Source organism: Anoplophora glabripennis, unplaced genomic scaffold (genome assembly GCF_000390285.2).
Source record: "Anoplophora glabripennis isolate ALB-LARVAE unplaced genomic scaffold, Agla_2.0 scaffold402, whole genome shotgun sequence".
Taxonomy (NCBI): Eukaryota; Metazoa; Arthropoda; class Insecta; order Coleoptera; family Cerambycidae; genus Anoplophora; species Anoplophora glabripennis.
In genome coordinates this window covers 365,759-389,616 of record NW_019416506.1, presented here as the reverse complement: position 1 = coordinate 389,616, position 23,858 = coordinate 365,759, and the positions used below count along the sequence as shown (strand labels likewise).

The following is a 23,858-nucleotide window of genomic DNA, read 5'->3' as shown; positions in this document are numbered from 1 at the left end:
GTAGGGCTATCCACTGAGAAGATCTAGCCAATTTTCGAGAGCGCCTTTTTTTTAAAAAAATCGATATATCGAAAAATAATTAATATTTTTAAATTTTTCAAAAATGTACTTTTTTGGCTTGCCGCGGGCTATGCTTGCAGTAAATAGCAAATATGGGCACGTAAATGTAAACGAGTTATAGAAGAAGAGAAAATTTTTAACGGTTTTTTCGATATATCTCGAAAAGTAACAAAGCAATCGATACTTTCAAAAAGTCAGTCGATAGATCTTTTTAAAACCTATAACTTTCTCATTTAAAATTTTTCAATCCGTGCTATATTTTTTTAGTTATTTTAGAAAAACCGTTTTTTTTTAACTTTGCGATTTTTTTTAACCATGTTCGCCATATTGGATCGAGTTTAAAGAACGGTCTATACGGTCATATTTTTTTTGTCCAGGTAATAGTTTCTGCAAATTTAACATTAATCCGTGACAGAATGCTTGGACTACCTGTACTTTGGACTATATCTTGCGACCAATTATCAAAGTAACTCAATTTTGACAGATTTACTTGCTTTCATATTAGTAAAATTTTATTTCTAACCATATTTCTGTCACAATATTTAATATAAACTTGCGTTGTTTCAACTGATTGCGCCGCACGTAGGAAACTCCAAGTTGAATTGTCAATATTTCTATTGTCATGACAGATTTACAGAAGCTCTCTGCTGAACGAATTAATACTCACAACTTTGCAAATGTCACACTTTTCTTAGTCATTTTTAAAATATTAAGCTTTGATGAAAATAAGCGTACGAGGGAACCGAATCTCTTATTCAGTTATAAAATTTTAAGTAAACATGCTACCTGCAACCTTACGACAAAATAAATGAAGCTCCTCATTCTTACATTGTGATATTGAGAACTTAATTATCGATTGATGAATCTAAATCTTTACATTTGTTGTCACCGATATGCTTTGTGTAAATAAAATATTTTTGATCTACGATGTTTTTTACTTACCATCCAATCAAGTCACAAGTTTCAACAGGTTTCACCTTGAGCAAAAGACCGGTTAAGTTTAAAGAATATATTTAATAATTTTGCAACTTTACTAATAAACATTTAATTTTTCTTGCTTCGTATGTCACTGTTTCCTTGCCGTTCGGTGCATCGTTTTCCTCCGAAAAGGTTGAATAAGCCACCGTTCGAACTTTTTTACCATTCACTGGAAAAAATTTGAAAAATTGAAAAAAAAGTTTGCCTCCTGATCGCGAATCCGGTGTCAGAATTTAGCTATTACATCCTAACCTCAAAAAACAGGTCAAAAATAACAGTCACGAAAAAGTCCTAGGTAAAATTAAAAAAAAAATTCTATATTAAAATGTTCTTTTACATGGTTAGGACCCCGCCGAACGTGAACCGCCATCAGGTCATTGATGGTTCTTTTTCTAACCTCAAAACCAGGTCAGATATCACGAAATTTCAAAAAATAACAGATTCGCGCCAAATTTGGTGTACGGGGGTTTTTGAGCTCGCTGATCACGGATCCGAGGTCAATTTTGCAAAATTCAAGATGGCCGACCAAATTTTCAAAAAATAACACATTTAGCAGAACGTGTACTATTGATCAACAATCAGACTTCAGCGCAGAGCGCACAACTTGATTGCTGTACGCTATTCACATGACAACTATCAAAAACTCGTTTCAAGCAAAACTTTATAACTTCCTGATTGATAGGTACACGCATACTGATGAAATTTTGTTCGGTCACTCGGAAGACTTTCCACAATGATTCTTCACTAATATCACAAGAAAACATGATGTGAGAAAAATGAACCACTACTTACCTTCGCAACACTCCAAAAATTGTATACACTCCTGAATAACCGAATCCCTTAACACTATCATGTGCTTAGCCAAGTTCTCAATCAGACTTAAGAAGCATCTCTTCGTATAGAACCACGTATCTGTTCCCAGTTTTTTATTGTAAGGCTCTAGAGATTTCATAATGCGAGATATTCCAAATTCATAGTTGCCCTTTGAACAATACAGTGTTCTAAAAGAATTAATTATGGAAATTACGCCTTAGCAGTTTCAAAATTATTTACCCTATAACAAGATTGACGATGCAGTGGTGGAAATACTTCTTCTCGGGTTCCTCAAATGCCAGTTGGTCCTCTTCTTTCTCAATTTTCCTCATTAAATCTTCCGCTTCTTCGTTTTGCGAGGTCATAATGTATGAGACGCACAGGTTCGCCAGGACTATCGCATTAACGCTTAAGATCTACAAAGAAATAATATTTGTGGAAGCGTATAATAAGAGCTGCTTGGATCTACCGCTACACGTACACGTACCTCAGCATAACTTTTTTTCACAAGTGGTTCATAGAACCCCGTTGCCTCCTTGAACTTTGTTTCCTGCATAAACAAAACGTGAGCCACGTTCAGCCTCCATATATCGTTATCGTTGCAGAATTCCACACTTTTCCTAAATATTTTCTCCACCTGAGCGTAATTCTCCAAATCCCAGTAAATCTTCGCTTGAGCCATCAAAACGGGGATATACCTCTCTAGACATTCCTCATACTCTATCACCGTCTTCTTGACCATTTCCGTATCGCTTCTTGTACGATACTCCTGCACTTGTTTCGTCAATTTTCTTAATAGTTCAGTATGACGACTCGCCAACTCGTCCAATTTTTGGTACGCTTCGCTTGGAGATGTTTGCTGTGTTATTATGGCATCCAAAAAATCGTACAAGTACTAAAAATATCAGAAATCGTTTACATCCACAAATACAAAAAGCTTAATGTAATGTCGCTTACAGGAGTTAAGTATTTGTAAGTTAAGTGGGCATTTTCGGCTAAAATGTCAGCGGCAAGATCGTAACACTCGTGTTGGCAGTACAACAGCAAGAGATTGGCGAAAGTCTCTGGAGGAAAAGGGTTCTGCTGCAGAAGAAATTGGAGTTTTTCAAACCCTTCCGTGGGGTTTTGTTCAAAATTCATTAGCGCTTGATTGTGAAGAGTAACTGCATCCAACTCGTATTCAGCTCTTGGCGGCATATCAGTTAGAGCCTCTCGAGCTGCATCAACTATAAATATGCAATAATTTAAAGAGCTTTAAATAACCTGCTATGTATTTTTTGTATTTAGTTCATATAAACTGTAATATAACTTACAGTTCTTCAACTGGTATTCAATAGCTGCTTTTAAATTGAAAGCTTCAGTGAGCGATGTCTCATGTAAAGTTAAAGTGTTTCCCACAGATCTCACTTCGATACCCTCAGTCTGCATTCCTATACTTAATTCTGGATGATCGCGAATGCCTCTTTCTATTATATCAGCTGAAATAGATATTACTATTTAGCAAACAAGGTATCCCATGTTTTGCAAGGGAGTACACAAAATATAAGGAGACGTTTCCCAGATGAAAATAAGCAAAAAATTCTATATTTTATAGGCTAGTATGTCATTTCTGACATACCTCATCAAATTTTTATTTTTTAATGTCCAAAAACACATCTTGAGCTTCATAAAGTCTGGTAAAAGGTAAAATGCAACTACATATACACATTTTTTTAAATTTCGAGAAATGGCGCCCAAAATAAATATTTTAAAGGGCTTAAATTTTAAAAAATAAATATTTTATTGCTATCGCGCTAAATCGTGACGTCATTAAGTGCGACTGAAAATTTAAATATTTTACATAATGTTCAACAAAATTAATTTATAGCATTAAAGAAATATTTTTTTTACCATTGTTAGTTGTTATATCGGTTAAGTTAATGTAGTTCTAAAAGAAATTGAATTTTCATGCAAGTTGTCTATTTCTACATTTAATACTTAGAGTTGTATGACACTATGCTGAAATTAAAACTAATTTCAATAATTAACTTATAACTTTTTAATCTTGCATATCATCATACTGAAATTGCAACAAACGACCCCTTTCAAAACCCTGTAAGTAGTTCCACATTGCAATTACCATGCAGTGTAGTAAATTTGGTGAAAGTAGCTCCTTTCTTAAAGCCTAACTTCTATGCTATGGCCCTTTTTGAAATATTTATAGCATTTATGAGAAAAAAATGTTGCTGTAAAAATATTTTTATTTTCTGTCCTTGGAATTAATTGCGTAAAAATGCAATAACCTTGAACAGCCCAATAGAATAGTAGAAACTATAGATTTCCTAAAAAGGAGGTTAACACAAAAAATAACTAAGTGTATATTTAATAACCGCTGCATTATGAGTATTAGTGTAGTTCTTTTATATACAACATATATTTTACATCTAAAAGTGCAAAGAAACATAATTTAATTGAAAAATTTAAAAATCCTGCCACACTTATAGACCCATAGAATAGAGATAAAGATGAATCTACTTCTTTTTAATATGGCTCAGTCACAAATATTCTTTATCCCCTTATACCCTTAGTTATAAAAAAGTGTAACTCATTGCTGTATTCCTATAAAATATTTTTATTTTCTTTCTGCCTGAGGAATATCCCCTAAAATTTGCGCGTTTTCTCGCGAGATATTCTGGATATCTAGTTTAAAAAGAATAATTTAATATTCAAAAAATTTAACCTTACCGCAATACTTTAAAGTAGGCCCATATTCTTTCAATCTGTAATAACATAAGGCGATATTGTATGCCAGATATGGTTTGAAACCCTGATTTTGGAGGGAACTTGTAAACTTTGTTAAAGCTTCCTCATAATGTCCATCCTAAAAAAAATATGAAGACACGAATAAAATCTAAATGAAAATGTATACCTTTTTGATTTTTCAGGCCGATTTCCTGATTTCATTAAAACAAATATATATTTTTTATTAAAATAATTGTGACCTTTAAAAAATAAAATAAGTTACGCCACTGTAAACAATTTTTAAATAATTTCTAGGCATTTAAAACGAAGAAGAGTACAAAAAATATCCCTAAAAGCAAATATGTATATTGTATATAATTGTATTAAAATATTTTCTCTTAGACAATGCTGTTTTTCAACGGATAACGTAGTTCATAATTTGTTTCTATTTCCGCTATTGCATCTCACAGAACCCATCTGTATTTACAATTTGTAACCTACCTTATATAGTAAACAACCCAAATTAACTTCTTTGTCGGGATCATCGTTGGAACAGGCTTCTACTAAACTTTTAGCAGACAACACATCCTCCTGGCTATACTTTATAGCAGCCTGCAATTTTGTTACTTGGCCCTTATAGTCTGGATGATCGACAAGCTTATTGGAAGCTTTGATGGATTCATCATACAAGCAAGCTTGATACAAAGATTGGGCGTAGTAGAGCTTGTAATCGTTATTATCTGGATACAATTCCGTGAGCTGTTCATAATAGCTGGTAGCATTGTTGAAATCCTGTATATTGAAGTAACAGAAAGCTAACAGCGATAATCCCGCTCTAGTAGCGTTGGATTCGGGAATTCCGTGCAGTATTTTGATGGCTTCGCTAAATCTGTTGTCTTTTATCTAATTGAAAAGAAATTAGGTCATTAACGGCTAAAAACATGTTTATACCTTACCAAAGTGTATATGGTTTTCGTAAAATCGCCGTCATTTATTAAGTTTGCGGAGTACATATTGGAATAATCGACAATAATGAATTATTTTGTTTGTATCTCTCCATAGCAACGAAACTATTTTATAAAAGGTGTATTTAAATAAGGGGGGGGGGATGCTACCAGCGTTGTGCCCAAGAAATGATATAGCCCAGTGTTACTTTTTCTAAGTATTACAAAATGTTTAAATTGAAACGAAAAAAAAAAAATTATAATTTCCAAATCAATTATCTTAAACATAGCATGAGAACAATACGAGTACAGTTAGCTCCAGTGACGTGCGATTATAACTAGATCCAAGTTTTCTAACAGTTAGGCACAAGCGCATTCCAAAATAATGCGTAATGTTCAAAATCAAATGTGATTGCACCTGATTGTTGGAAACTGTTTCTACTCTCTTACTCTCCATTGCATTAGGAGCAAAGCTATTGTAAACTGCGATGTAAATGCTGATGAATAGATAATCAGCTATGACACAAATGAACGGCATTTTTGTGCTTTTACATTTTCTTTTACTACTTAGATCTCAAATCTGCTTCTAGTCTAACAGAACTATTGTATGTAGAAATAAGTAATTCCGGCTAGTGCGTCAGTGGCGTATCATTTTTCTTTTTTGAAAAGGGTCACTTTATGATAACATTACGTTAATGGAGCTACGAATTGAACTGATATTAAGATTATCTGTCGTGTTCCTTCATTTAATTCAATGTGTGTACGGGACACACATTGAAGGAATTACTTAGGAAGTTATAAGTTACAGAAATTAAAAAGTGTTGAAATACAAGCTATTTGTTAGGGTTTGTGATACAATGTAACAAAAAACTTAAAATTGGCCACAACATAATATGGCAGAAAAATTAATTGAATATAGTATCCTAACCCGTCTAAGAACCCACTCCCAAGAACTGCAAGTCATTCCAGACGAGCAGTTCGCCTTCCGACCCAATCACTCCACTGAACTCCAAATCCTTCGCCTTACCGAGCACATCACGGCGGCCTTCAACAGGGGACAGTACACTGGTGCTGTCTTCCTGGACGTCGCAAAGGCCTTCGATACGGTTTGGCATGAAGGCCTACTGATGAAAATGCTCACCAACCAATATCCCATATCCTTTACCAAACTCATAAAATCCTACCTACACCACCGAAAATTCCGCATCCAAATCCAAGATTCCCTTTCCACCACCCGTCCCATGGAGGCCGGTGTCCCCCAGGGCACCGTCCTGTCCCCACACCTATACACCATTTACAACTCCGACATCCCACATCCCCCCAACACCAACATATACTTATACGCCGACGACCTGACAATCACATCCCAATCCGTAGATCCTAGATATTCCGTCTCCCTCCTCCAAAACTCCTTAGACCAACTTGAAACCTGGTGCAACAGGTGGAAAGTCAAAATTAATCCCAACAAAAGTTCGGCTATCCTTTTTACCAAACGAAAAATCCCACAAAACCTCGACAGACTGACACTATCCCAGGAACCTATCTCCTGGAATCGACAAACACGATACCTGGGCGTGACGATGGACCAGCGTCTCACGTGGAAACCGCACATCGTGGAGACGGTGGCGCGAGCGAAGACCACCAGGGCTAGGCTCTATCCCTTACTCAAAGGTGGAAACACCCTCAGTTTAAGGAATAAGCGAACGCTTATCAAGGTGGTACTTCAACCGCAGCTAACCTACGCCTCCACGGCGTGGGGTCACGCGGCAAAAAGCCACTTAAAGTCATTACAGGCTGTGGAAAACATAGCCCTCCGCACGGCCACCGACGCGCCCTGGTACGTAAGAAACACTGACATATTACGAGACTTACAATACACAAACGCTACACAGACAATAAGACAAAACGCGGAGAAACGATTTGACGTAGCCGCTAGACATGACAATCCCCTCCTCAGGCAAGCCGTTGACTACGTACCCGACGTGACCGACAAACACAAAAGACCTAGACACCAACTTTTTGACCCTGGGTGACCACCCCAATGACCCCCCCCCTGCCCGCTAACCTTTTCTGTTTCAGAGACAGCCAGGATCAAGAAACGAAGACAACGACACACACACACACACACACACACACCCCCCATACCCTCCTTAACCCTCCCCTCCCGCGCTAGCCTAAGGGCCACCTTAGCAAAGCGCATCCCAGGCTGCATAGCCGCACTACCCTACCCAACCATACCACACATAAACATGACACTACCCCCGGGGTTTACACAGACGAGCCGGCGAAGCAAGAAGAGCGCCAGAAGAAAGGGCCCTAGCCGGCGGGGCCCAGCCAGGACAAAAGGAGGTCCCACAAAGCGCCTACACCGGCCGCATTTGCGGTCGGGGTAGACGACGGATGGGGCCCACCTACGAAGGCTGTCCAGGCCTACACGAGATGAGGCAGGATAAAGAGGGATAATCCCCCTCGATCCCAAATCATTGAGGCCAATTTCTAGCCATAGAATAATGGCGAATATAGTAATTTTACAACATGTTTGTTCTAAAATAACACAATACAGGGTGGACCACCAGTAACGCTCGGCGGCTAGGGACCAAACGGCAAATGTTATAGTAACCTGTTTAGGTGGGTATGTATAGGTTGATTACGGCTACATTTTAAAAATATTTTGAAATATACAGGGTGTCCAGGAAAAACGTACCATATCAAAGTTATGTATTTTTAAATGAAACACCCTGTATTTTACTACGTTTTTTGAAAAAAAGTAGGTGAACTTTATTAAGAGGTTCTGCATACCTAGGACTTATTGTTTGTGAGATATTTCAATTTTAGTGAAAATGCAGGCTTAGCGTAAATTTAATATGAGCAATAAAAAAATAATTTTAAGGAAGCAGCTTTGCAAAGTGGTAACAACTTAAATGGGACACCAAGTATATTTTTACTCTGGAAGTTAAGAAATTTTTAAAACTCTCAAACTGTGTATAGGTTCCCTATACCTATCTCTAACGGTATTGGAGATATTTGTGCCGTTTCTTTTTTATCAAATTTTTTTGTAAGATGTATCCACGTATCTTCATCGAGGTCTTTATTGAATTGGTTTGGGTTCTTCTTGATGACGTCTTTTTAAATATAAGGGGAAAAATGAGGATGCAATTAAATGGTGTACCTTCAAAATTTTCAGATTCAGTGAGAAATTATTTAAATCGAAAATTTAGTAATAAATAGATAAGTAAGAATGGTGCATGTCAGTGACCACCTAGGTATCCAGACCTCACCGTAATGGACTTGTTTGTTTCGGGCTATATAAAAAAATCTTGTACACAGTGTTCCATCTACTACTTGCGATGATATGAAGGAAAGGATTAGAGATGCACTTGCCACAATCACCCCATATATTCTAAGGAATGTGAGAATATAATTTAAAGATAGAATAAGATGCTGTATTCAAGAGAATGGTTACCCACTAAACACGAAACGTAAATGAAACGTTGCAAATGAGATGTTTTACTAAACATTTGAAACATTAACTAGAAACGTTTCTGTTTCATTACAGAAATGTTGCACTTGAAAACTTATTTAGTGAAACATAGCCAAAACGTTCCAATTGAAGAGAGTTTGAAACATTACTCGAAACATTCCCTTTCGATCTCGAAAACATATAACAGACGAACAACCCTTTGCTTTTTTTGCTTATCTTATGGAACATTCGACATTAGTTAAATTTTGCTCCCAATCCCCAATCCCTCTCAAGCGTTAGTTCATTTGCCTTTGTTATACAAACAGACATAAACAGAAAAAAAATTGTGCTGGCATATTTATAACAAGAACAAGTCTAGAAAAAATGTATGTTCGTGACTTCCGTAGACTGCGCGTAATAGCCCGAGTTTATTTGTTTCCCGTGATCCCGTGTGTCGTTTTCAATTCGTAATTCGTATTATGTTAGGTTAGGTTTGCGGTTTGTCAGTTTGCTTGGTTTCGTTGTTATTCATCTTTACTTTGACGCTATTTTATGTGATAATTTGTAGTGTGTGCAGTTGTGGTTATTGTAAGGTGCATATAAAATAATGAATATTGATGCAAAATGTTTAAAACGATATGTGTAGAGATTTCCAATTTTGCGACACATGTACCTAAACATAGTTATACCCACTACCTATTATAGACGAGGACAAGGGACAAGAACTATGAAAATGGAATATGGAACTATATGTTTCGATATAATTTGATGAGCAACTACACTTAGTCAGTGAGAATAACTATTTGAAATATGGATGAATCAAGTGAAATAGACGTCATTTATTTTATATTTTGTACAAATGTTTATATTTGTTTATGTGTATAGGCATGCTTAAATAAAAGAGTTTAGGTATACCTACAGATATTTACTTTGTCAAGATATCATTTTGTATCCTTATTTCTGCTGTATAATTTATTATTATTAAAAGGATATATGTAATATTGACCATGCGTAGAAGAAATTATAACTTTATATTATTTTTCAGTAATGTTATTTGTTTTTCATGTACCTACCATTTCAAGATTCATAATCATAACTAACTTTTTCTAATTATCAGTTCGTCATTGTTACCATATTCATGATGGTCTCAACATTAGAAAATTTCCATTTCAGAAGCGTATTTGAACAATATAAAATGTGTAGCTTTTTTTAAATGCTTCTGATATTGTTTTGTGACATTTTTATTTGTACGATGAATGGCAAAATTCGTAATCCATATTAGAAACTTTTTTCAGTGCCTTCTCAAAAAGAAAGAAATTCTTGGTAAAAGTTGCCGCATCCCCAAACTAGAAGAGCATATTTATTTATTTATTATTTTTTTTAATATACAATGTAACAACTTTTTTTAGTTAAATTTTTTGAGAAGTTGTCGAGTTCGAATTAAGTCATTCATAATACAAATAAAAATATCACAAAAGAGTATTAGAAATATTTTAAAAATTACTGACACTATTTATACTATTTCAAAAACGCTTTTGAAGTGAAAATTATCTAAAGTTGAGCGCATTATGAGAACAATATGGTAATAAAATTATTATGTTACTCAAACATTTCTGAAAATATACTGAAACGTAAAACAAAAATATCGAGTGCATAAATGGAACATAAAAAGAATGTTACTGAAACCAATTTTTTGAAACATTTCATTGGAAACGTATTTTGGGGAGGACATCTTGGATTTCTAGAACGTTACCAGAATGTTGCATGAATTTTTTTGGAAACGTTTCAAGAAAAATGGAAACGTTTCTGAAACATGTCGGAAACTGAAAAATGTTTAGTGGGTATTGATTCGATCATCAAATAAAATTTTTCTTTGTTTCTTCTAAAAGTAAAATTTCCTTTAATAAATATTTTTCATATTGTTCCTAATTAATTTAATTCAGTTACGTACAACGAAGATATTTATACAAAATTAATAACTTTTTATAATTATTCTGTTTATAAAATATTTTTTGTTAGAAAACTTTCTTGAATATTGTCATGCTTGACGCTTTACAAATTCAATAGACCTCGATAAAGACACATGGATACATCTTACAAAAAATTCAATAAAAAAAAAGGCTCAAATATCTCCAATACCGTTAGAGATAAGTATAGGGAACCTATACACAGTTCGAAAGTTTTAAATTTCCTAACTTCCAGAGTAAAAATATATTGGGTGTCCCATTTAAAATAACCAAGTTATTGCTGTTTAAAATTGAGAGAAGTATTCACCAGTTTTTTGAACACCCTGTACCCTAAATGACGACAAATATAATAATTTATAGCTTCAAGGATCTAAAATACACTCTCCAAAGCTGCTTGCTTAAAATTATTTTTTATAACTAATATTAAAAATTTCTACACTAAGCCTGCATTTTCACTAGAATTGAAATATCTCACAAACAATAAGTCCTAGGTATGCAGAACCTTTAATAAAGTTCACCTATTTTTTTACAGTGCTTTCAAAAGTGCAGTAAAATACAGGGTGTTCCATTTAAAAATACATAACTTTGACATGGTACGCTTTCCCTGGATACCCTGCATATTTCAAAATATTTTTAAAATGTAGCCATAATCAACTTACACATACCCACCTAACCAGGTTTCTATAACATTTGCCGTTTGGTCCCTAGTCAACGAGGCGTTACTGGTAGCCCACCCCAGTATAAATACTTACCTTACATTATTAGGATGTGGATGAGATATAACCTATAAAGTATCTCATATTGTCATTAGTACTCAATTCGGGGGACCGCCTAGCCGGGTGTCTTGGCCGGCGGATTTCGATCTGCCGAGGCAAGCATCACGGACATGGGCTGGAATTTGGATGGGTGACCTAAGGCAGGCTCGGGGACGTGGCTGTGGCAGCCTACCAGAGCCTGGGTCGCCCAACATTTGCCGCACGCGTGTGGTCCCCGATAAATGGTAATGAGAACAGAACAAGAAAATCTCTGTAACTCAAGACCATGCTATCATACATAAACTGTATGAGACTTTGCCACCAAGCCACCTGTGAAGTAAAATAGGCTGGTTTGAAGAAAAGTACTCGAGTAATGAAGGAGGGTGTACAAGGGACCTAATAAGGCCCAAGTGCCACGGTGGAAGACAATTCCATCCCCTCCGACATACATACATACATACATAGTACTCAATTCCTACCGGCATAAAGCATTTCTTTGTACCTACTGGCAGAGAGTGACCTACTAATATGTAGATACCATAGATAAATCACCACGGACAACACTTTGTTGTGAATAAGTTTTAAAAGGAGTAAAGAATTTTGACCTTGAGCAAGTCAGCCATGTTGAAACGGAGTATGTGCTCATGTGTTGTGGGACTATAGCTTCCTTGCATTTTTCCAAGCATAATAAATTACTGCTTTGTTTTAAACAGAATTAAAACAAGTTCACTAATACTGATAATGCAGCAGTAATTTCACCTTATTCACGAAAGATATAGATGTAAACAAACACTACCATGCATGGCGTAGCTAGGATTTTTGCTAGTGGCGAGCCCAGCGCTGCAAGATCTATGGACGCCTCTCAATAAAAAAACCCGCATTTCAAAACCTATACAGGTTTCTGGTTGATTTAAAAAAAAAAGGTCACGCAATCAGCGACCTACCGATATAAAATTTTAGAACCTAAACACTTTGAAATTTGCAGTGTGCCCTCTGACTGCACCCATGATCTAAAGTAGATTGGCGAGGTGTGCAAAAAAATTACTCATCTACGTCTGTATTGATTTGTATTATACTATGTTGATACATAAAGCACGACCATTGTCGCGCTAGGCAAAATTAAGTTTTTAACTAATGGTCTTATGGGAAACTGATATATGTCTGGCGATTCTACTGACAAATGATCATAAGTGTTTACTACACATTGCAGGTATAATTCAATGCTGGACAGGGCTGTAGTCTGCAGAGTAGTTGTTTCACAGCAATATGGGTTAAAATTACATTAAATAACTGTTAGAAATAGCATATGCTGCTAATATGCTAATCAAATATTATTTCTTAGGTGTTTATTCCTCGTCAGTCATTAAAATTAACAAAAATAAAGTTTTATTTTCAGGTGTTTGTCATAATTCTTCGGGATACTTTAGATACTACATACATACATAATTTAGAAAAATATATTGAAAATATGGTCGAATAAAATAAAAGCAAGGATGATGCAGTTACATTTTTATTTACTCGATTTATTACATAAGCAAATGAGCATTACTCCAGTAATTATGAATTTTGTTTGACTCGATTATTCCTTCTTCTTCGGAACATACGATAATACTATAGCAGACTTTGGTGATATCGGTACCGCCCTGGCATCCTTCTTGGCACTAAAAATTACGTAAAAATTACATGTAATCTAGCAATAACATTAGAATGAACAAAATATAATACACATGAATTGTTTGAGAAATTTTTATTTACTTATTTCATAATAAATTATACTTACTTCACATCCAAGAACTCCGTTTCATTGAAATTTTCACTGTAAAGCTGCACAGTTACTTCTGTCAATGAAGACAAGGCTGGAATTTCTTTTGGAACGTTTACGGTTACCTTTTCATTTTGAGTATTCAGTAATACTAACACTCCGGGATTTCCTGAAGTAACCCTGTTGAAAAAAATTATATATTAAGACAAAATTTTCAAGCAAAACATCCAACTTAACAAAATTTACAATAAGATTTCTAGCATATCATTCTGCAAAATACCTTATTCATTTTAAAGAAGAATGTTCTCTAATTCATTTATTTTTTTTGATAATAAGACAGAATTTCAGGAGTGATTTTCAATTGTTAATATCTCGAACAGTTAAATATAAAAAAAAACTAGAGGCATCAAAATAGGGCAGTGGCAGCTCGTCAGGTGACGCATCGCTTCACCTAAAAATTCCGTTTGGTTGTGCAATTTAAAATTATTTTTAATTTTATATAAACTTTATAATTTAGATATAATTCTATATTGAAGATGTATTGTGTTTGTTTAATACGCAGAAATAACCAGAATAATTGTGCGTTGAATGCCTTCTAAAAAAACATTGCCTTCGATTGATGAGAAAAAAGTAAAATGTGCAAATCGAGAATCCATATGATAACTATCAAAAAGTGTATCGTAGTGAGACGTCGCTTTGTCAAATTGAATGACAGAACATCTGTACTGTTCGTATTGCAAAGAGATCCTTTCAATTTTTGTTTCAAATTACTATTATATTGCATTAAATCACGAAAAATTGATTTAATATTTATTATTACTACATACGTTTTTGACTGGAATAATTTTATAGTCTATAATCCAGGTATTCAAATACAGCACGTCAGTCGAAGCGTTAAATACAGTGTACAGTGTTGCCATATTTCCTTTCATCGGATTTGTCAAAATGTAATCTGTTCATTCCATTATCTCAATAATTACATTGTAAGTGCATATATATTGTTTTAAAATGTTTAGTAATATCTAATTCTTCAATTACAATTTTATTTTCCCGATCCTAACCATTTTTAAGAGCAATATTCATGTTTGATTAAAGTTTTTTCCCAACTCCCATAAGAGCTTGTGTATAAGAGCATAATTTAATATCATTTTTCATGAGGCAGTTTGTATATTTATTAACAGATTTCAATTGCTTTGAAAACTTTCTTACCATTTTTGTTTTGGGTATCGAACTTCCTTAAACAGTTTATACGATACGCGTCGCCCAGTGCACGAATATAACAGTTCGTTTGTTAATATTTGGTTTGTATAATAATTGTAGAAATGTTTCATATGTATGATCCAGTATGTATTTTATTGGAAACGCCACTTTCCAGATGAAAAATTGAGGACAAAAAGGATTCTTTAAATTGCGAGAGACCTGTGCCTTATTCTCTCGATATGGAAAAAAGGGGAAGTCAAAAAACAATGTATTCGGAAGTTTCAGAATGAATGGTATTCCGAGTATAAGTGGTTGTGTGGAAGTGTTTATTTAAAAAAACTTTTCTGTATGCCATGTCCAATTGTGGGTGTAAAGTCGGGCATGTGGAATAAGGAGGGATTTAACAATTTTGCGAACGTCGCACAAGGCTATTGTAACCACAAAGCTTCTTTGGAACATAGATGTACGGGGTGCATTAATGTTCGCAGAAGTCCACAAGCCGAACTAATATTTCCATTTTTTTTATAAAATCTAAATGAAAATCCTTCTCACGAACGTCAGTTTTTCGGTAATATTGCAAATGCAACTAAGAATTTACAAATTCATTTAAAGACATTTGACCTTGAAAATGTTAGTCGATCAATGAATATGTTTCACCTATTCTCGATGTCACGAGCCGAAACTAAAATAGGGGTATGTTTCTGAGGAAAAAAATTATTAGACTGTCATGGGGCAGTGCATGACTAAAATGTTTTTATTCCACATTCGAGTGACAGAATTTAATTATGTTGTGTTTTTGAAAAAAACACATTTCCCATTATCGATATCCTTAAACATGAACAGAAACAACTATTTTCTAATTTAACTTATTTCAGGGACAATTTTGTATCTCCGCATTAAATATTAAAAGCATATTTATCAGATCGGTTAGATTTTAATTATGGATTATGGATATTCTGTAGATCAAAATTGAAAGTGATGTATTTCAAAATGTGTTACGTTTTATTATCATTAAAAGTAGTGTTTCTTATCATTCTGTCTAATTTTTTCAAATATTAAAATATACAGGGTGTAACTTTAAGTGGGGGTCAGTTTTTTAGGGCAATAGTATGTTTCCCTGAATACAAACCTGAAATTCTTTTTTTTTAATGAAATAAATACTCGAGCTATAATTAGTTTTTTAAACTGCGCTTTAATTCTTGTGTACGCCGCCACTGAACAGAGTAAACCAACGCTTCCGGAATATACGTATGAAGTTGTATTCCTCACTGCCAGGTGATGTGAAATTTGCTTTTTAATAATATTTTCTTTAAATTATGAGGTTTGGCAATGATGCATAGTCCAGTTGTCAATTGTGCATGCGCAGCATGCCGTTGTTTGAGATCACACTAGCTTGTCCAGAGGCGGGGTAGGAAAGTTATTAAAAAATGGTCTTAAAAAAAAATTATGTTTTTACGACGAAATTTGAAAATAAACTAAGTGTTTCAAAAAGTCAAAGATAGCTTCTGTGTAAATTATGATGCCCACTTAAAGTTGCACCCTGTATATAATTTTCAAGATTCCTTATTTTAGTTTGTACCAAAAAAAATTTGATTTTTTAAACACCGTCTAACAAATACATAAATACATGATATTTGTGACAAAAATAAAAAGATAGTATGATATCAACATGTTTCAAACTAAATAAGCAAATCATAATGCACTTACCTTTGTCTATTCCAAACAGGAAGAAAATGCATGAAATTTGTTTTAATAAATAAATTTATCTTTATTTTATCGACTTTGGGTGTGTTCAGTCTGCAAATTTAACTTTATCTTTGTTTTTACTTTATTTTTAAATTTAATGAAAAAAGTCACAGTGCATAGTTATAAAAAATTACTTACGTGTGTGCAGTTAAAAATCGTTTAAGGAATTCGAGCTAATGGAAAAAATATGATTCAAATACCACTCACTATTTTTTCCAGTGTTGCCAGATATTAAACTTTATCATGCAGCTATGACAGAGAAAAAGGTACCCACGTTGCTAATTTAGTCTGGATTCACATACAATGCAGCATCACAGATATCCTTCTTATTTAGCTATAGCAAGAATTAGGAAATAAAAAATAAAATTAAATAAAAAAATTACTGAGTGATCAGTTCAATACTCTCATATATTTATAACTTTTTTTAAGATAAAACAAAAAATTATTTTGTTATGACAGATAGCGCAGTTACCTGCAGCAGTCCAGTTTTACGATCTATCGTGCATGCCGCTAATAAGAGTTACTTTAAAACAGGCCTGTGCTTTGTGCAAAGGAAAGCACTAGCTCTGCCGGAATCTCTTTAATGTCCAGAGGTGACTATTTACCAATAAACAAGCACGATGACAGAGGACATCCATGAAATCCTCGTATTCATGTCCGCTTAACCTGCATCTCGTGCTGGCCCTCAAACTAATACGCAAAAGCTTAAATTTGCCGACTAAACACATCTTTAATTTACTGATGAAAAATTCGATAAGGGACAAATTTCAATTAAAATTTAAGTAGATTAAAACTTACCTAATAAACCCAAACGCGGTTTCGTTATTCACACTGTGAATACTACAAATGCCCCGCATCACGGAAGGCGAAGTCCGTATTTTTAAAAGATGCTTATTCGGAACATCGGTTGGTTCTATTAATGGTACGCCAGGCAATAAATTCGTCAATATGCTTAAAACATCCTTGGGCAATGCTGTAGTGTTTACCTGAAAGCTCAACGTCAAGAACTGAAATAAATCGCACGATTAGATCAAACTTACCACCCACAGTGGCCATTCGATATTTTCTATATTGAACGTATCATTCAAGCTCTTAATCAATTCGCCGACCAAAATATTCGGCTTGGTAAACGCGTGAGCTTGAACCGGCAAATCGACCATCAAGGCCGTGTTAACCCTATAAACGTTGGTTTTAGTTAACTCCTCTTCTACCATGAAAGGTCCATCCCCCGTTTTGTTCTTCACCACCGCCCTCCACTGTTTCAGCAATGGGCCTAATTCGGGCAGGTTCTGTGTTCGTTTGTGGGTGTAGAAGTTGTGCTGTTTAAGGCCGAAGCCAACGGCCGAGGCTCCCACTGCGATATCCTCATTTTTGAATTCCGGATCGACGAGTAAGAAGGGGGCATTTTTTATGCGGATCCCAGCCGCGCCGTATTCTAGGAACTTTGAAATCACATCGGAGAATTTTTTAGTCACGTTTTCATTTCTAAAGTTTAGGTGAGGCTTGTCGAACGGCGCGTAATAGAACTCTTGTCTTTTGGTGGAAAATTTCCAAGACGACTGATTGTTTACGTTTAACTAAAAAAACAAGACAGTAGCATGAAATGAGAGCAATATTTTGATTTACTTTTTTAAATCCTAACCCACTATTCCAAAACCCACGTTTATAATAAAAAGTATTTATTACATTTTTAAAGCACTGTGTTTAGTATGTGATTCTGTGATTGTCAATGACCCCTTGCAACAAAAAGAGAATGGTCAAATATTTCGTGTCATGTCTTTATTTTATTACATTTATTTTAGTCTTCGGTTTATTACCACCAGAAATATCTCGCACTAACATCGTCTATTTCCTCAGAGTGATATATTTACGGTTATTCAAAACTAAATATATAAAGTCAATCCTTTGACTGATCCTTTTGATGCAAAGGGTTATTTATTAAAAAAAAGTTTCTTTTCACCTAAACAATAAAGAGAAGAGAAAGTGAATTTATCTTTTCTGATGTTTATAAAAATATTCTTACCCAATTATTAGGTACTGAAGCACCACCATCTGCAGTATTTTTAGCAGGCCTCCATATATAGAAATCGCTCAAACTTTCCTTATTACTTTCACTATCCTCGTACCAAATGTTTGAAGCAGACGGATCTAAATCAATAATTACTTTCTTTTCCAAATCCTTTGCCTGCTTGATCAGTTTGATGATATCGTGAGATTCATCAAAGTCAATGTAAGCGTCTTCGAGCCAATTCACAATAATTCCCTTCACGTTATTATCAATTAATTTTAGATCTTCTGGAGTTGTGTCCGGTTGAATTTCGGTTAAAGGACCTTCTTGCCACCTTTAATACAGTAGTGAAATGTACAGGGTGTTCGCAGGATGAGTGCCGTACATTTAATATGTCATTGTGACAGTAAGTACGCATCGAAATAAACAAAAAAATTTTATACAACATGGCTCCTAAACTTAATGGATTAATTTGTATGGAATTTTACCAAGTTCAAAATCAATGCTTACAAAATAAAAAAATTAGCTAGAACTTTTTATCTTTAAGCGTAATAATAATTTAATATTCCAAACATCCCTTATTTTATGCAAAAATTTGTTATAATTTATGACATTTTTAATGTGTAATCCAAGTCTAACAATCTAATAATATTCAATAGTGAACAAACTGAAAAACGTCCAATACCTTTTTTAAGCATCTTTTAAATGGAAGGACTTAGGATCTAGGTCGCAAAAAACTTTTGTGTTTATTTTGAGGTACTCCATTACATATTGAACAAACGAAACTTATTCTACAGACATCTCACATATTATTATTAAATTATCTCAATAAATTAATATTCTTTGCTTAAGGTTTGTATTTTGTGCAATTCAACTGTGATATAGAAGCTAAGTATACTGATTCTTACCAAGTTCTGGGTGGCGGAGGATCGCATTTTGGTGCGGCGTAGATAATCAATACAGCTCCTACCAACATAGCAGCCCACAATACCCAAAAAGTAATGAAAAGGAACCAACGGAGACGAACCCAAAACGGGTCGTTTGCATACTTCATTAATTCCTCTTTATCCATTCCTCCAAATAATTTGGGCTCACCTAAAAAATCTCTACGTTCTACAACACTATTTCAGGCACAATAAATATATTTTCTTTTTAATAACTTATATCTTATCTTCTGTCGTTAAGAAAGTTAGATTTTATAGTTAACGATAAGGGATATTTTATAAATCGTATTAATAAATTTACAATTTTAATTTGCCCTGCGCAGTTTAAAGTATTTAATACAAATTTCATTATAGAAAAAATACAGCACTGATAATGAAATGGAATGTAAATATTGTAGTTAGAATGGCGATAAAAACTGTAATTGTCTCAAGGCAAAGTAACTATTGGCTCATATATACTTCTACAACTATTTTTTTTATCACAAAGTTTAGCTGAATTAAAGATCATTAATGCGAGGTACTGATCGATTTTTTTTCTATTTGCAGATACATTCTGTAATTACATACATGTAATTTACTACTGACTAATACACAACAATTTTAGGGATTAAGATTTTGTCAATCTTAATTCAGTTAATCTTTTTAAATAACCATAATAAACTAAGTGTGTGTATTTTAATAGTAAGTACATACAAGACTTTATTAAAGGCCTAGGTAAAATTGGCATATATTATCAACAATGATTTTATAAGCTACACTATCAGATAAGTCAAAGTAAGAGTTGATGCTTGCCTACAAATTTTGACGTTTGTAGATCGTCAGCAATGTCAGCATCCTAGGAAGTGTGATCGACATCCTGAGATCTAACAAATTATATGTTTATCATTATTTTTTGGTTATGTTATTTTCCAACATGCCATCTCTTTACTTCGTCATTTTGAACTTTTTCAATAATTTTATAAAAATATACACGTTTTGTCCAAATAGTAATAAAACTCAAATAAATGTTACTGACACATTATCTCTAATTTGTTATTGTTTTGTTATAAAATCAGATTAGATATTTTAAAGTGCAACGCCATGATTAGTTTGAGCTTTAACTAGATGGCATTATAGTATATTATTCAACGAGCGTATAATGATGGGTATTATTCACGAGGTGAAGTTTACGGCCACGAGCCGCAGGCGAGTGGCCTAAATCACCGAGTGAATAATAGCCATTATACGGGAGTAGAATACTATACTTTATCCACGACTACTAAATGTTTTTGTTGAAGTTTTTTTTTGTTGGAAAATTTTGTTATATTACATACACTTTTTAAGAAACACTATTATTTTATTCTAATAAATATTTCATACATCACATTATTGTTCATTTATGCACAGTACATAGTTATCAAAAATTATAATAATCGTATAATATCTCATAATAAGTAATACAAAAATCTATATATTTATGTTATTAATAATTGTAATATTTGAACAATTGGTCAAGTTAATCGGAGGGATAGAATTAACATCAAAACTAATGTTTCGGTGACTTGAAACATTTGAAATATATGTACATTGATTCGTTTGGTTTAGTTTTGGTTGAACTGAAGATGATATTTTGTTGGCCGTATTGGTTTTATTTTTGACGGATTCGTCTATGTAGCCTTCTGCTACGGCGGTGGACTTCCATCCACCGTGTCTTTTGAGAGCAGTAATATCCCCGCCTGCGTCAACCAGTATTGTTGCAGAAGATCTGCGGAAACTGTGCCCAGAGTATTGTTCTGGATTCTGCAATTTGAGGAAAGCAGCGATATCCTTTCCCATTTTTGTAAATTTGTTTATCCCAATTCTCTGAGTTGTACATTTACCATTTTGGAAATTTAAAAAGAATGTGTCACTGGTTACATGACTTGGTCGAAGACTTATATATGTCTTGCATATTTTGTAAAAGTTATCCGTAACAGTAAATTTTCGGCAAATTTTTGTCTTAGTATTTGGCACATTAACCAAAAAAGCTGATCCAAAATCTTGTAAATGGCTTATTTTCATTTCATACAACTCATTACTTCTACATGCACCCATTACTCCCATTATTAAAGCAACCTTAAATTACAGAATGTAATGAAATAACTATGTGCAAGATTTACTTAATATCTTACCTTTGTTGCTAGGTATTTATCATCAGATGCTTTAGTTAAAAAGTTATTGATATCTTCGCCAGAAAAAGTTTTCGCTTTTTTAGGCTGAAAACCTTCTGATTTTCGTTTTAGCAATGCTCGTAATTTTTTATAATCTTCTAAATTTATATCTTGATGTAAGGTGATCGTACTTCTAAGCATTGAATAATAGGTCCATAGTGTTGAAGATTTATATTTTGTGGATAATTCAGTGAAGTATACTAACAAAGTCGATTCAGAAAATGAAGTGGTTTTCTTTTCCTTTTGCCACTTCAAAAAAGATTCATATGCCATATTATATACTTTCCTTGACTTTTCCGGCAACAAATTTAATGAGGCAACTTCAGCAGCTTCTCTAATTTCTGGTGGTGTTAAAGAAAAGTCATTTTCATTTTCTATATCCATTTTTGGTTCGTTTTTTAACAGAATTTAACACAAAATATCAAAACACTGAGAAATCTTGCACACAAACAATAATGTTGACAGGTTTGAGTCAAATTTGTTTTGTTTTAAAAGCTACTTAGATTTATGAAATGTTTCGAAAAACATGGTATGTTAAGAAACTGATATACGACACGCACAAACAAAGTACAGCACTGAATTGAAAATATTTAGTGGTTTACACGATAAAATTTTAAAAACAGATTGTTTGTAGCAGAACAATATAATATTATAGCTAAATTAAGGAAGCATCTGACAGTAGTGATTAATGACTCATTAATCACTGCCGTGATTAATGGGTATTATTAAGGTCGAGCAAACAGACGTATAATGGGTACATTATACAATAGTCGTGGATAAAATCAATTATAAAAAAGAACAACCTATATTCCTGTCCCGTCGAAAAAGAACATTTAATATTCTACGACATATCAGCTTCTTAGTTGTCACCAAGCCGTTAGTTTAAAAAAAGTGGTGAAATTATTTTCGAAACATTATTAGACCTACAATTTGGTGAATAAATCATAATAATTTGGTTTCTGGGTAGTACCGATCACTTATTGTTGCTTTGATAGTTGCGATTACATTAATGCAATAATAAGTGTTAATTGCTTGGAAATTGCAATTATCAATGAGATATAAATAGAATAAAGTGAAAATTATTGGAATTTTTTTATAATATTCTTTTTTGTTTATTTTCACTCTGGCTAATTTGACAACATTTTTAGTAAAATGTTAATCAAGCAACATTATTAACTCTAAAATATGTGTACATTGTATTTCCCTCCACAAAACATCCTCTATTTCTTATTATCTAATTTCTTGGGATTTCCCATACTGTGTGGTTCAACCCCGATACTAAATTATTGTCTCAAACTTATTTGAGGAACACTTTTCTGTTCAGTTAAAAAATAATTATATTATAAGAAAATAATGTACTACCAATAATTTGTAGCTCAAGAAATTAAAAAAAAAATACTTTCAATAAAAAAAGCAATCTGTAAAATAATTCCAAATTTCAGAAGAAAAAACAATAGGCATTTCCGAATGATGTAATCCTTGAACGAAAAATCTTTCATTTGACGATGAAACATGACATTTCCGTTAATCAATTAATTCAAACGTTTTATTCTTACCAATATCAAGTTTTGCGTCCCCATTTTGTTTCTCATTAGGAGAAATTTTAACATCTGAAAGAACGATACCAGAATTGATAACTTTATCGTCATCTTGAGGAAGCATTTTTTCATCTGCACCGTCAGCTTCTTTACCAGACTTGACCTTTGTCAGAGATTTAGAACGCGAAGCTGCTTCTTCTGAAAAGGAAAGCGATACCTTAGCGACTTTTTTCAGTAATTACAGGTAATTATAAAATTCTTACCTTCCATGTCTTTTTCTGGTATGGGTTTATATGTCGCCGTAGGGGAACGGGTCTCATTATTTGCCTGGCCGGATATCTCCAATTTTGTCCCTTCCATCGCTATTGTAACAAATTAGAGAATAAAAACTAATTAGATCCGCGAAATATGTAACAGATGACAAGAAATTTAAGCACTCTGGGCGTTATCCAATGCAACATGCAACGCAACCATCTATACGTCAAAGTCAAACCACTCGCCAAAATGGAATGAATTAGTTATCTATTGTCTCTGGAATGAATCAGATTAAGCACCGCCAGATAACCACTATTAGGTCGGTAGGACGGTAGGCGACAAATTGCGACAGCAAGGCTCCACAAAATAATAATAGCTGAGGTTTGAATAGAAGGGATAGAAAGTTACAAGGAAATCAATACTCGAAAGATGATGTAATATTAAGACAAATGAAATCAATATTTGTACGCTTTTTTAAATATTTTGTGAAAATAAGTAGAAAGAATATTTTTTTCTAG

General features: G+C 33.8%; 2 protein-coding genes across 2 annotated transcripts; both read right to left on the bottom strand.

The window, feature by feature from the left end:
* Positions 1 to 1,073: 1,073 nt before the first annotated feature.
* On the bottom strand, positions 1,074 to 5,591 carry LOC108910779 (tetratricopeptide repeat protein 30A). The gene is made up of 9 exons (XM_018715487.1): positions 5,529 to 5,591; positions 5,074 to 5,475; positions 4,576 to 4,711; positions 3,165 to 3,329; positions 2,809 to 3,077; positions 2,339 to 2,746; positions 2,092 to 2,267; positions 1,831 to 2,039; positions 1,074 to 1,207 (listed from the first exon to the last, which is right to left on the bottom strand). The coding sequence occupies exons 1-9, from the start codon at positions 5,583 to 5,585 to the stop codon at positions 1,074 to 1,076; spliced, it is 1,956 nt and encodes a 651-aa protein (XP_018571003.1). The 5' UTR covers positions 5,586 to 5,591.
* A 7,601-nt stretch (positions 5,592 to 13,192) lies between these two features.
* Positions 13,193 to 23,664, bottom strand: LOC108910794 (neutral and basic amino acid transport protein rBAT). Its single transcript, XM_018715518.1, has 8 exons — positions 23,349 to 23,664; positions 23,104 to 23,283; positions 19,323 to 19,509; positions 18,430 to 18,748; positions 17,447 to 17,983; positions 17,205 to 17,392; positions 13,479 to 13,640; positions 13,193 to 13,359 (listed from the first exon to the last, which is right to left on the bottom strand). Exons 1-8 carry the CDS (start codon positions 23,443 to 23,445, stop codon positions 13,278 to 13,280), a joined length of 1,752 nt encoding a protein of 583 aa, XP_018571034.1. The 5' UTR covers positions 23,446 to 23,664; the 3' UTR covers positions 13,193 to 13,277.
* Between the last annotated feature and the right edge of the window lie 194 nt (positions 23,665 to 23,858).

Coding starts and splice junctions, on each gene's coding strand:
- LOC108910779 (XM_018715487.1), bottom strand. CDS start 5,585: ATGTACTCCGCAAACTTAATAAATGACGGCGATTTTACGAAAACCATA. Junction 2,747..2,808: donor CTTACAAATACTTAACTCCT/GTAAGCGACATT, acceptor TGATATTTTTAG/TACTTGTACGATTTTTTGGA. Junction 2,268..2,338: donor TGAAAAAAAGTTATGCTGAG/GTACGTGTACGT, acceptor ATTTCTTTGTAG/ATCTTAAGCGTTAATGCGAT.
- LOC108910794 (XM_018715518.1), bottom strand. CDS start 23,445: ATGGAAGGGACAAAATTGGAGATATCCGGCCAGGCAAATAATGAGACC. Junction 17,984..18,429: donor CTTCAGTACCTAATAATTGG/GTAAGAATATTT, acceptor TTGTTTTTTTAG/TTAAACGTAAACAATCAGTC. Junction 13,360..13,478: donor ACGGAGTTCTTGGATGTGAA/GTAAGTATAATT, acceptor CGTAATTTTTAG/TGCCAAGAAGGATGCCAGGG.